This window comes from Palaemon carinicauda, chromosome 5 (genome assembly GCF_036898095.1).
Source record: "Palaemon carinicauda isolate YSFRI2023 chromosome 5, ASM3689809v2, whole genome shotgun sequence".
NCBI classification, from domain to species: domain Eukaryota; kingdom Metazoa; phylum Arthropoda; class Malacostraca; order Decapoda; family Palaemonidae; genus Palaemon; species Palaemon carinicauda.
This window is the reverse complement of record NC_090729.1, coordinates 178,578,658-178,593,635: the sequence shown is the minus strand read 5'-3', so window position 1 is coordinate 178,593,635 and position 14,978 is coordinate 178,578,658. Positions and strand designations below refer to the sequence as shown.

At 33.7% G+C, this 14,978-nt stretch overlaps 1 protein-coding gene across 4 annotated transcripts in view; it reads right to left on the bottom strand.

The window, feature by feature from the left end:
- Nucleotides 1-97: 97 nt before the first annotated feature.
- Nucleotides 98-14,978, bottom strand: part of Ate1 (arginyltransferase 1) — a 114,780-nt gene continuing 99,899 nt past the window's right edge. For 3 of the 4 annotated variants that reach the window (XM_068374391.1, XM_068374389.1, XM_068374392.1), the window contains 3 exons: nucleotides 8,602-8,783; nucleotides 7,159-7,411; nucleotides 98-3,795 (listed from right to left, as the gene is read on the bottom strand). In XM_068374391.1, the coding sequence (XP_068230492.1) occupies nucleotides 3,649-3,795; nucleotides 7,159-7,411; nucleotides 8,602-8,783 (582 nt within the window). In that variant the 3' untranslated portion in view covers nucleotides 98-3,648. Of the gene's footprint in view, nucleotides 3,796-7,158; nucleotides 7,412-8,601; nucleotides 8,784-14,214; nucleotides 14,371-14,978 lie in introns of all 4 variants that reach the window. The other variant, XM_068374390.1, reaches the window with a different exon arrangement.

Genomic DNA, 14,978 nt, shown 5'->3' with positions numbered 1-14,978 from the left:
AGCTCTTTAATATACTATATATGTAACCTTTTTAAAACCAAGTTGAAAAGCTGACAACTACTGTAGTACTTCAATTTTTTTTCCGAGTAAAACAATCTTTTCATATAATTGTTTAATAACAGTCCGTAAGCTTTAATCACAGCATAATATTTATGAAAAATGTTATTTCCTTAAATCAAATCACCAGGATAAACCTCTGGTAAAATAGTCATGTACTTGGTAAACTGTTAAAGGAAATTGTATTTACGGTACATGGTAAATTTACCATTTGTTTCCTACGAACTTCATTTGCCATAGATTTACCTCTGTGTTCTGAATGTCCACATATATGCAGCTACACTGAACTATATAGGTCTATTCAAACTAACTGTTGGTTTAAGTTAACTGATGTCACTTGAACAAAATACTTCACCAATATTACTTTCCAAGAGAATTAGGGAACTTGAGTAATTTGATAAATTTCAGATTTATCAAATTACTCAATTACCCATGCAATCAATGGACATCTTGTAAAAATCTATGTAACAGTAATCATAACTTCCTATGAAATACCAAGACATTTCTTGAAACATTACCATAACTAATGCAGAAGAAAATTTATGTGGACAATGTATCTTCCAACAAAAACTGAATTTCTTAAAAAGAACTCTACCCATTGGTAATGAAATAGATTTTACAATTTCCAACAATTCCACCCTTTGGTAATGAAAAATTATACAAACTGAAACAACAAGTTCTTCCTGTAATTTACATAGCTTTAACCCACTTTTATATGGAAAACTACTGAACTTACATTAAATCAAGATATGGGTAGTAAGATAGCATATAGAGGGAATTCCAAAGATTCTGCCATAGAATCTAAAGTTGTGTAATCAAATGAAAGAATATACAACACAATCCATTTCTTGGATAAGCACTAGTAAAAAAAAAAATGGAAAAAATTCTGCAAGGAAAAGAAAATGGAGGCAAAAAAATTGTAAAATAAAAATGCAAAATTTTCTCGGTACATTACAACAAACTAAACGAACAGCGTAGTATTTTAAGAAACCAATGATTATGTTCCAACTAGGGATTCTTTGACAGCTTGAATCTATCAACACCATTGGTAACAACCTAGCAACAATGAATTGCTTCTCTGATTCTAGTGCTGGGATGTACGGCTGAAATTCAATACATCCATTACTAACAACAATCCTGAGTGGACAATATATAATAGCTTTGCTCCTGATTTCAGATTCACTTATAAATAACAGAATTAAATTAACTTCCATAGTTCATCACAAATCTTTCCTTTGGCTTAAATTTTGCCTGTCACAGCATACACTTGTACATAAAAACATGTTTTATCAAGTATCCTCCAAAATCTCTTGTTCAAAGTCTGTTTATTTGGATAATTTTCTGTATGGAAGCATATTTATACTACTTGTAAATCTATTTTCTGTAGAAAAATCTTACATAAGGGCTACTTTTTTTTTTTTTTTTTTTTTAAAGATTTTAAAGAATTTGTTTTGACATGTCTTTAATTCCCAATCTCATTTTTTTTAAGTTGTTCCAATTTTGAATTACAAGCATTGATAATTTTCAGTGATAACATATTTAAATTTTAATGATTTCTTGATATTGACCGTGTAAGCAAATACAAATACATGCTCACTAAAAAATTATGAAATCTATAAATTCATAATACACTTGTAAAGATTTCAGTAATTCACTGCAATAAACTTTCTGGGAGTTGAGTGTTTTACAAGCTGTATGCCTGTTATGAATTTACATAATTTTCTGCATACCTTTTAATTGAGAAGTCAACTTATCATCCTTACAAATCTTGAACAAAAAGTACTGTATTTATAAACTAAGGGAAGCTACTTTTAAATACAAACTTCTTTAATCACTTGAAATGCTCCCATATCCAGATGTTTAAGGTTAATGTTCAGAAAAACATGCTCCAAATTCAATTAGATAATCATTAGAAAATTTCAAAGTAACATTGGTACACAATTAATTGACTAAACCATATTCCACAAACTAGGCACCTAAGATCCTCCAATTAATAAGAGGCCTTTCTTTTCATACAAAATAAAATAAATGACAACTAAAGAAGTACATTTCGGCAACATTTGCTTCCAAGAACTTTGTATTCTTTAACAATACACAAGTGGATTACCACCTATACATGAGGTTAATGACATCATTTGCTGCTACACAACACAATGCTTGCAACCAAAAAAAGTGAGCGTTTTCAACTTGGTAAACCTGTGGAAGCAAAAGTGAGCGTTTTCAACTTTTAAACTTACGGTAGCTTTCAATTTGACTACTTGTGGTAAGCGAAGTTATTTTTTTTTTTTTTTATTAAATTATTGTCAATGGACCAGTTCATTCAGTTATATGTACTAGGATTCTAACTTTTAAGAATTGGTGTTCAAATCTTCGAGGAACATGAAAGCCAGTCCCTAATTTTTAGCTACAATACCCTTCATTTGTATGCCAATTATGACAAGCCAATATAAAGTGGGAAAAAAAATTATCTTCATTTACACAGAAGAATTTGTGATTTTCAATGGCCGAGCTATTTCCTTATGGCAACAATTAAGAAAGTAATTGACAATTTCTGAAACTATAATAGTACTGCATATGGAAGAGTAAGTTTAGCTGTGCATTAAATATTACCTAAAAGTCGATAAGAAGTTCAAAACTTCAAAATAACAGTCATCTTTCATTTACATAGGCATGCATCAATTCTATGAAAAAGTTATTTAATACTGATAAATGATTTTCAATTCATTATGGTATAATCTACAGAATGGAGGAAAGTAGAGCTAACTGCAGCTAAATATAACCAATTCTATTGTTATCATTATGTGATATAATTAACAATATAATTAACAGAGGCAAAAAGGCATTTAGAAAGCTACATAAAAATTCTATGGCAGATACTTGATAAAATGACTCTTTCATAAAACAGATGAGTACATCATAATAAAATATACAGTATTCTACAATGAAAATGGTAAATAGGAATTACAAGTAAAAATATTCACGAGAAAGTTTACCGCCTGTGGGGCATGACAAACAATGTAAGTGAAAGGATATCTTCAGCAGCTTTTAACTTCACTACTGTAACTGAAATGTTTATAAAAAAATAAAATACAATGGTACCCTGTACCTCCTTAACACAACAGTAACAAAAAAAAAGCTTCTTTTTACATCATTTGGGGATAAATTGGAAGTTATATTTTATATAAGAGACAACCAATGACATTCTCAACCCATGGTTACGTTAATTATCAAAATAAATTAAAAAAAGGCAGAAACACCAGTAATCAAACTCAATGAACATTAACAATTTTAGGCTTTGCAATAATTGCACATACTGATCAAAGAAACAGAAAAATGCCTTTTCTAACTTTTATCCTTCCAATTTTATATAATCAAATTGCACTTCATAAGGCCCTGAATGAAAAGAAGTAAAATATACTAAAAGGACTAGCATGCTTTCACTTCACCTGAAACTCAACCTTTCCACACTACTACAAATAAAATATATACTTTCTCTACATGAATCACCTGATTAAAATTTGTTATTTGTATACATTAAGTCTTTCATATCGGAAACAATACCAAAGTTATCATACTCTTTAAACTATAACTTTAGTTACGGTACAACACCATCGAATAGGCACTTTTAGCACCTACAAGGGAAGCGTATTCTTTTACCTCGTCTTCATCATCCGCCTGGGGATTAAGCATCCGATACATTTCGTACAATACCAAGTCTTGATCATACAGAATTTTAATCTGAAACAAAAATGTAACCATTAGTCAACAGGTACCTATGGAGAACATACGTAGCATAACTATTGAAATATCTACTGCAGATTCTCAGTCACTGAATGCATCAAACACTAGTCCTGTGTTTTCAAGGCAGATGAATAGGGGTAATAGTACAGTAGTGCACATAAACCACATGGATACTCATTTTTAACATTAGATAAGGGTTACATTTTTAATGCATCTGCAGCACTATCATAGCTGTACAAAATATTCCTCTTGTTTTCACTGCTTGTCCATTATTTGGATTCTGCAACTCAACCAGTAGGTACATTTTACCATGGTTAATCTTAGTTGCAATGTTTCTATTAACAAGTACCTTTTACAAGTAACTATCCTTAATATTCTTTTTTTTTTATGCAAAAGCTAGCAATAGTTACAATGTTTATTTTAGAGTTGATATGAATACTGGAGGTTTTACATTATCTGTAAGTTAGGTGAAACATTTAATGTTTAGGTAACAATTAGTAAACCCTTTAAATAGCTTTAGTGACATTATCATCATCATCCCCACTCTAATCAATTGGCCTAGTCTTCACTAGATTTTCCCCTGAACTAAATGTTAGCTTCCTTTTATGTTTCGAACTCTTCACCTGGTCAGCTATCATATGAACATTCATCTTCATAAGAGGAACAGTGAGCCCTTCACTTAACTCACAATGATTGCCTAAACCACAATATTGTCTCCACCACAAAGAGAATGGGGATAATGATCTCTCAGAAATAACTTCCACTTATATCTAAACAACTTTACACAATCTGGAGGAGTTAAAAGTGTCCACCTATTATCACCTAGCCTGGCCTTCTCCTGAACTAAAAGTAAACTTTCTTTTGAGTTTGTGATCACATAACATACTTTCATCACTATAAAACAATTTGTATGCACAACATTGCTGCGATATTTAACAAATACAGAGAAGATATCTCAAACCACAGGGAGGGAATAGCAAGTGACATATGAAACTTACTGATTGGTCATAAAAGCCTATTCATTCAAAATAAAGGTAAGGGTAGCAGCCCCATTTCCTTCAGTGTACACAGTCCGTTCACTGGCTATGATCCTGAGATGGAGGGAGCTTAAGATACGAACAAGCACTCATACAAAAGTTTGCCTCTATGCAGAAAGCTTTCAACTAAATGCTGAATGCATGTGAAGTTTATCCTTGACAAGTTTCTTTATCAGTCTGGGATGGCAAGGGCTTCAATTGAGCATGGCTGATATCCTTGCTGTTTTCTTCCTTGTGAGTACTGAATGCAAGAGTGTAAACGTGTACTCACATTTAGGATGTAGGAAATAATATCTCGCCTTGGGGAGAATGTCCGAATGTACTCTAGCACACACTTTTAGGGTGTAAGGAATTTTACAAATTTTAAAAGTAATTTGTATTTTCTCTCATTAAATAATCAGAGTATTTACAAAACTAGAGATCTGAATGGAATTTATTAATTCCTGAGATGATTGAAGATGTTCCCTACTTATCGATTCCAAGGTCGACCCAAATTCTATCGGAGACAACTGAAAATTGTCCGCGAAATAAACTACTCTGATCCATAATGGGATCAAGGTTGAGGACTACTTCTATGAGTAACTGGACATTGACAGTCATGGCTTCAGTAGTCAGGAAGGTCTCTTGACTAGACCTGCCAGTGATAATTATGCATGTGGGCTGAGAGTGCACATGTTACAGGGTGAATTTTACCTCTACCAGGTGTAAGGTCTCTTGTGCCAAATCCTGATCTTATTAAGCACTTTAAAGCGTAATGCATGCAAATGGTGAGGTGTAATAACCCACTTATACTAAACACCAAACAGGCTGAGCACACACTAGCGGTTTATTAAGGTTAGTTCAATTATGCTTGCGTTCAATTGTGTGCGCATTGCCATGTCAGCACATTTGATGGGCGACATGCAAATGCTCCAAAGAGCTACCATGCTCAGGCGAGAGTCCTGCGTTCACCTTGAGCGGACGTGTCTGGGCGACGGGTGGCTGGGTGAGGCTTGCCGGTTTTCTTCAGGATGTAAAAAGGTTTTAGGCAAAGTTCCTCTTGCAACCTTGCTGAGGGGTTAGCTGATCGCAGACCAAGTCAAGTGATCAGCATTCCAATACAATTAAGAAACGCTGATTAAAGAGCTAATTAGGGAGGGGACGTTGCTGCAAGTGTGCGTATCAAAAGGAGAATGCGGTATTCCTTCAGGAAGGAGCTTGTTCCTTCTGACTTCAGAAAAGCCTGACTCAAGGGCGGCAAAGATGAGAGTCCTGTGATTACTTTTGACAAGTCGATTGAGTTGTGGGAGACATGTTATCCTTAAGCATATCTCAAACTCAAGGATAAAGTCCCGATATATTGGAGTGTCATACCGGGAACAAAATAATGTCCACGATTTCAGAAGAAACAGGCTGAAAAACTAAAATCTGCAGCCAGTGGAAGAACACCTGTCCCCACTGACAGCTTCTATCAAAGTGACTACTCAGTGAGCAATCCTAGGGGAGAGGCTTCCCGCTACCAGCAAACCAGACACCTGTTTACACATCGTTATGAAAGTTTCAACTGCAGCATTCTCTAGCTTTGCTGTCATCTCTTATGTAAAGAATGAAGGTTAGTAATTGTATTGGAACAAATAACTTTACAGATTCCTAATCTACTGAATGGTGATATGGTACACAGTTAAAAATTTTTACTTGGTGCTTCCATTTCAGCTGCCACGGTTAAGTGAATTTCCATAGTATATTATTTTTCTATATAGGTATCAATAGTTAAACAGCATATAGCTGATTCAGGGATTAGGGAATCAGCAGATAAGGTTTTACTGCATATCTTACAATAGTAAGACACATCAAGGACAGGCTGATCAGTCTTGATTACTATCAAATCCATAACATGATCAGACGTCCACACTTGAGGACCAACCTTGCTTGTTACAACACCAGGAGAATCAGAGTACAGTATACCAGATCCAAGCAATACGAAACTTGAGTGTAGCCTCATTAATGATTTGCTCACAGTCTGATTCATCAGCAAAATCTAAAGCTCTAAAGCCAAGCCAATCAGAAAAAGAAGATTTTAACCAATTCCTACAATGAGCATTGATATCATAAACAGTCACAAAAGATGCCTTGCTATCATCATATCTCTTAGCCATAGTAGTTAGATAATTGAAACTAGTAGACTACTCCTATTTGCATGAATTGTATAATCTTCATTTATGTCAAAGTACTTTATAAAGGTATCCATCAACTTAACAAGCAATCATTTAATGACAAGTCAACATTATAACTATAGATAGTAATAAAAATCATAACAATGTATTAAGTCTGGAATTATACTTACTCTGTTAAGATCTATTTCTCCATTTAGGTCTTTGGCAGATGCATCATTATTCAATCTAGAATACTCGGATAAATCTAATTTAGGCGTTGCCTTTTCAATAGGTACCCAATTGTAAGTCTCAGGACAAAGGAGATATGAAGGAGAGTAGTTCCCTTTATAGCGCATTTTAGGACACGAATGTATGTAGAAACCCATGTAATACCACTTGAGCGATGGTGCGGTGCGCTGCAATTCTCGTGTAAGGGCTAGTTCCCTGTAACATTAAAATATAGACATTATATTTTTTTACATGACAAGCTAATTGTTAAACAAAACTAATACATAACACTATTGTTTAGGGTAAAACCATAAGGTGCCACAAACTACATAAAGGTATAACTCCTCATAAGAGCCTCCAACTTGAGAGCTTTACAATGTACTACGATTTATGTAACTGCAAAATGAAATACAAATATACTTTGTTTTTATTAAAAAGTATTTTATCATGTACATCAGTAAACTAGCTATCAGTAGCTAAACCAACTGGAAACATTGGTAAACTAGCTCCCTATCAGTAGCTAAACCAACTGACTGAAAACATTGGTAAACTAGCTTACTATCAGTAGCAACACTGACTGAAAACATTGGTAAACTAGCGCTCACTATCATTAGCTAAACCAACTGACTGGAAACAATGGAGGGGGAGGAGGAGAGGGATTATGATTGCCATGTCTAGACTAATTAGGTTTAACTTGAGAACCTTCCAACCGAAGGATACACTTGAAATGCATGTCGTTCTTATTTAAGGGTTCTTGGATTTATGAATTTGGGTCATCCTGGGAGACCATTTAGCAAATAGGTACGACTGGAGGCAAATGCTCCCATTGCACAATGAAGTTTAAAATGAAAGAGGTTGGATGGCATCATCGGAAGAAGGAAGCAGGCCTGGAGGTATAGTAGGTTAAAAATTGAGTGCAGCTAGGGGACAAAGGGACACTGCAAAGTAACCCTTAAATGATGTTTAAAGTTCTCCCCTTGAGATACACTAATGGTAACGCCCTTCTGTAGTGGATAGATTTATGGAGTTATGAATTTGGGGCATGTGATCCAGTATTAGGGACGGGGAGGTTCTTAGCCTTCTTCATGTGATCTCTTGCAACACAATCTGATAAGACTTTAAACAGAATACATACCTAAGGATAGGTAATAAAATTACTCAAGTTATAAATTGAAGTTTCACAAATATTGCAAACAATTTCTCTTGGAAATCATATAATTGAAAAAAAAAAAAAATTAAACCTTACACAATAAATTAGTTTTTAACTATTTAATAACTACTGAGAATGAAAAGTGGCAAAGCTTCTTTAACCGATTCATTTTCAAACCGAGGCATTATTGGCAAAATCAGACTAGAAAATCAAAACCTAGAAAGTATTGCATAAATCAAAATACGATACTACTCACCTCAAAGATGCGTATGTGCCCAAAGATAAAAATGAAAATTCTGGGTCATAATACAGATAAACAGAGGAGACACAGTTTGGTAAGATATCTAACACTCCCACGGCTATAAGGCGGCCATCCAGCCAATACTGGTGATGGAAGGATCCATAACCACTTGGTGGTCCACAATTCGAATGCCAAGGCTGTAAATAAAGTAGGTTACCAAAAGCATTTCAGTATATTTTCTATATAAATATTACTGCACTAACTTATATTTCAAAATTTTCATATAAGCTTTAAATATTTTTATTACAGCATATTAATGTATCAATAAAATATGATCATAGATAAAAAAATTTTATATAAAAATAATTTTCTTAAACTAATACATCTGATTAAGAGAGAATGGGCAAAGGAAAATGAAAGATGAAAAACCCTCAGTCCAAAACTTTTGTGATAATTTAGCAAGCAATCTACATGAAAATATTACAGCAAGCAAGAAATAATAACCAAAATACCTTGGAATAAAGAGGAAACAAAATACTTTAAAGAGGCGAAAGCACTCATTTATAAACCAATACCACAAAATAAAAATATGATGCACATAGGTACGGGCAACAGAGTGGCTTTAAATTACACCTCACAGTGTAAAATCCCTTACCTCCCTATGATAAATTTGAGATGTAAAATCAAGAATGCTTCATACAATTACAGTACTGGGAAAAAATTCCCTCATGATCTTCCTAATTGGGCAGTTGAATCAGTAGAACTTCAAAAGTTCAAAGTTGTAGCAAATGCTTTTTTGTTGACCAGGCGGACATGAGTCTTTTTATAGTTTATATATGACATATTTGTTTTTGACGTTGTTAATAGTTTATATATGACATATCTGTCTTGACGTTGTTGCCTTTTTTAGAATGATTTATTGTTAATTTGTTCTCTTCATTTACTTATTTCTTTTCCTCACTGGGCTATTTTTCCCTATTGGGGCCCTTGGGCTTATAGCATCTTGCTTTTTCAACTAGGGTTGTAGCTTGGATAGTAATAATAATAATAATACTGTAATAATAATAATGGTCTTGCACAAAGATCAAACCTGAAATTAGCACTTCATGGCAATTGCACGGATTAACGACAACTGTTTTCCTTCCCAAAGCTGACTCCACGTGATATATTGACACGATTCAGTACTGTATAAGTAAACTCCAAAAAGAGCTTTTGAAAACTTCTAAAAGGTAAGTCTGACCTACTAGACATTGGAAAAGCTCCTTAACTAACTAGAAGCACATCAAATGACTCGCACAAAGGAAGGTTTAAAAGAAAATTAAATGTTACTATAAATTGGGCTCTAACCTTCATGAAAGGTACAAGAATGATGCTCAGCCACGTCAAAGCAGAGAGAAAGAATGCAATTCAATGAAGGATTTCAAGAATGAATTGCAATCAAGTTATAATAATAAAAAAAAACCAACAATATTTTCTTTAAATAACCTAAAACTTAATTTGAATCGTGGGGCAAAAAATAGGGGTCCGACAGTAAACAGTCGACGAAAGAAACTGAAAGACAAGGGAATGGATGCAACATCGACTAATTATTTGCTACTGACCGCCAATAGCACCATGGTTCCCAGAGGGGGAAGCAATTTACAAGTAGAGTAAATAAGAAATTTTCATATTGTCCTTGGCATCATTTAAATAGCTTAGAGAGAGAAGTAATATGAACTTCGAGGGTGTTTTACAAAAAAAAAAGAAAAAAGGGCTGTTTTTACTACAAAACCGTATCTTTATATAATCTATTGCTTAGGTACTTTGTATAATAACTACGAATTCATAAGAGAAGGCGATGAAGCTAATTTACACCTTAACCCATCTCTACGTCTTATCAGATTGTAAAGAAGTATTGGTATATATCTAGAAAAAAAAACAATTTTCAAACAAAATAAAAGTCATTACTTTTCCATTACTGAATAACCATTTGAGAGCAAAAATCTAAAGAATCACATGGAGGGCCATAAAAGAACAGTCAATATGTGAGCAGAGTTGACATTTTCATATAAGAAGCTTGCCTACTTCCACTATATCTCAATAGAGCCTCTCAAAATGTAGTAAGAAACTTTCAAGTGACATCCATTAGGATGGATGAAAGACGTGGGCTGGAGCCTTAAAAATTCTAAACTTAGCCGCCTCCTCAAGAAAAAAAAAAATCTATTTTGCACTTATTAAAATTTAAGGATTTATTGTCCGCACAGGTTCTTAGTGAAAATTCTTATCTAGGGGACTTCCTAGAGTATTTCCATGTTATCTTTATAGAATGTAGGATTCCTTTTTTTTTTTGGGTTGTTAATATACTGTTAGTTTGTTTGGAAGAACAAGCATGCTACGTTGTACAGCGCTGTGTCATGTCGTGAATACAAATAATTTAGCGGCATAGGGCCAGAAGCAAAGGGAAAGAAGAGTTAAATCATGACTTTGATCTACTAATGGACAGTGGCTTTGTTGGATAGAGCTATTATAAGTGGTTTTGTTTTGTGAGGGGGTTGGGTGGGGGGGACTGATTAAGGCTTGTTTTTGGTGGTTGAAAATGATGTATATTTTAGAAGAGTTGAAATCAGAATATTAGCAAGGTTTGATAAAGAATTTCAGTTTATCAGCAACTGTCTAAATTCACCCATCAAGAACACAAATTCTGCATCACAGCTCAAGTTTAGCATAGAAAGAGGTAAAACCCCATACATATACACTATAGCTATGAAAAGGTCTATACAAGACATTTTAACCTGTTAAGCGTCACCCACGTAATAAAGCATTCACCACAATCTACTTAGTACCAACTTTAAGGGGATATTACGTTCATGATTTTACACGAGTGTTTTAAGTCGTCATTCCCGTAATAAAGATATTTAAATGTTTACTATCTTAAGGTAATAAAATAATTTAATCTTAAATATGGAAAATGTGCCACATTAAATTTTTTCTGCCATAAGGTTTAAACGTATTTCTCTGATTGTGCTTTAGAAATATTTTGTTTTATTTCACCCAAAAAATATTTACCATCCAAACCTGAAACTTATTGGTATGCACATGCAATACAATATCAACCTATCTATAGTATATATATATATATTTCTATAAGAGAACTTTAACGTCTAATCGCGACCTACAGATATCGGCTGAAAGCATACCTCAAGGTGGAGAGTAAAAGTTGGACCAAGTGCTCTTTCCACCCAAGCTAGGATTATGGAGGAATGGCAATGATTGCTGATGACTCAGCAGGTAGACTTATAGGCTACCCAAAACCTCTACTCCTTAGCTCACAAAAAAGTTGCAGACATTATAATAAACTATTGAGATTGAGTGGGTCTGACCTAGTCCAGAAGATCACCAGGGAGGGATATTTCCAATAGGCTACCACAATAGAAGACATTTTGTTAGGGCAACCTGACATTGATGAAAGATCTCTGTATCTTTAAATGCCACCCCTTTGTCGAGCAAAGTCCTCAAGAAACTGATCAAACAGGAAATACAAAATTCCAGGCTAGTCCCAGATCTGCATCAAGTTATCTACCTTCCAGGGTTCTAAGTATAGTAAAATGTCAAAAAGATATGGGCTTCAAGGATCCTGACATTTTACATTTTAAAAAAAATTAGAAACCAGATAGGCAAGATGTAAAAATTTAGAATAAAGAAAAGCTAATATATGAAGCAAACTTATAATTTGTATAAATTTATAGTATGCTGTACTATTAGAATTAAACTTAAAAGGTAAAAATACCAAAGCAATGGCTACAAAGAGTAAAATTATCATAATACAGGAGCCCAGCATTCAGAAAAATTTTTTTGGAAATCTCTTATTTGCTCTTCTGAAATTGTGGTGTTTTTAAACATGACTGTGAGCAATTCTCTGTTCCTCAAATTTGTACATGGATTTATGAATTTGGGATATATAGTCTGGCACAGGGGTGTGAGAGGTCATTTACAGTCCATTCCTCAAATTTTTCTTTTGTTTATATTCATAAATTAGATATTGAGCTTCTTACATTACACAAATCATTACTGCAGCTCTCAAGTTGAAAATTGTTTAAATTCTTATCATTCTTTTATAAATTCACTGAGATACATCCATGGGAAAACAGTCTTTGATCTCAAGATATACTATTTTTAGGACTGCAGATACAATTTTGATTTTTATAATTGGGCATCCTTCCCTGTTTTTCTTTTTTTTATTTCTTTTTTTTTTTAGATTCAGGCATCATCCCCCTATTTATCTAAAAATTGTAAGTTTTACTATTTTCAAAAGGATTCCTGAATCAAGTAAAAGTGACGTCCACATAACTAGAGTACATACATAGATTAGCTTTGCAAAAACTCCTAATTTGAGCATAAAACATCACCCAAGTTTTCTAGCAAGACAGGTTCAAGTGAACTCTAAGTACACGTCGAAAAATTATCTGATCACATGCATTATAATGGAAAGTGCATGAGAACAAGTTCCTTTTCATTAATGAGGTTCACTCACATCATCATGATGTCTTGTATGTTGATTATGGGGCCAGTGACTTAATATCTAAATATAGCCAGTCCAAAGATATTGTTATGTAAGCCTTGTTTGTTTGCTGCCCAGGAACTTACAAATTGTCCTGTTGAGGAATAAATTCCTTTATCTGTCAATTAGGCACATCAACACATGAGCTTTGGAGTAATGAAAACTTCTAAGGAGACTTCTTGTGCTGTTCCCCCTTTCAGAAAAGGTACACAGAGCATATACAGACAATAGATTTCCTTGTTCTCACTTTACATTGCATTCTGAGGTACATAATTTGAAAGGAATGCATACGAAACAATTCGTGAGGGACTTGGTTTATAATGGAATAGGTGGCCAATCAAAGACAGGCATTCACTGACTGATTTTCTTCATTCCATTATCCCTACTAAGAAATGAGCGAACTTTGTGACTAGAGAATAAACTAATTCATATGGGTGAGGAAAATGTGTTTATAAGCCCATTCATGTGGCTATACTCCCCATCCTAAAGTTGTAATTGTTGCATAACAAGAATTTGCTTAAAGTTCAAAGTACCTAAGTAATAGGCAATAGAAAGGTACAGGTTTGAATGTTTTTGTAAATACCCCAATGATATATTAGAATAGATACTAAAAATATCCCTTATGTATAATCTTTATCATAATACAGTTATCTCAATATAAAGTCTTATTAAAAAAAGTCTTCGCAGTGAAAATTTTGGTATCGCTTTTCCCATATTTTCATGACAATCAACTTGAAAATAATTCAAGGCCAACTAAAGTCTTACAATTAGTGTGAGTAAAGCTTGTAATACTTAATACATTTTTAAAGCTACATGATCTAATGAAACAAAGAAAAATTAGCTAGAAAAATCCAAATACAATATCTTAAAGTAGACTAAAGGTTAAAATCAACTCGATTTTGTGGAATGCTTATACTTTTCATTAACCTTGGCAACCTTGTCAGCAATTAGCATAAGTGATAAAGATGAAAACAGAACTCTGTACAGAGCATGCATATCCTAAGGGCAACAAACTAAAGCAAGTCACTAACTCAAGTATGCAAACAAATACACAGATATGTGCCATAGAAAAGTAGAAAACAGGGGCATACCACAAGGGGCCCTTCAACCAGGAAGCTTTTGTATGTTGCTCTGTCGCACTCGATATCATGGTGAATCTCCAACTGGTACTTCTGATAGACGGCATATGAAGCTCTATAGCTGGCTCTGAATGATGGTTCATTTTCGTTTACCCTCACTAGCTTCAACTGTTAAGGTTCAATTTATCTTAAATTTGGTTTGAAGAGAAAGCCAGCAAAATAAGTTTTCTAGTCATACATAAAAGTTCTTAAAAAGTATTAAACAATGAAGTGTACAGTATAATTACTGTGAAAAAAAAAACATGAAAACTAACCTAATACCACTTTTTACTCCATTTTAAATTTATTTCCGCATCAACTTTTAAATAGGAATATTTAGAAACTGCTAACGATATGATGCAGCTCATTTTTTAATCCACAACCCAGACAGAGAAAAAATAAACCTGATCAAAAGGTTTGACCATCATTATCAAGCAGAGTTGCAGGTATCCTAAACAATCAAATCTTTCTTACACCAACAGGAAAATAAGTGTAAATTTTGCAAACTACTAACATTATGGTTGAATGACCCATAAAAATCATACAGCAGCTCAAAAAGATAACTTATTTAATTTCTCTAAACGATCTACTGAGCTTGAAAACACTAGATAACATAATAAATGAGCATAATAAATTTCCTGAACACAGGAAATGTTCCAAAAAGTAAAAATATATCTGGATTTTGTTCAAAGTTTCAAAACCATAGAGAGGAAAATAAGCTCACTAAACAGTTTGTT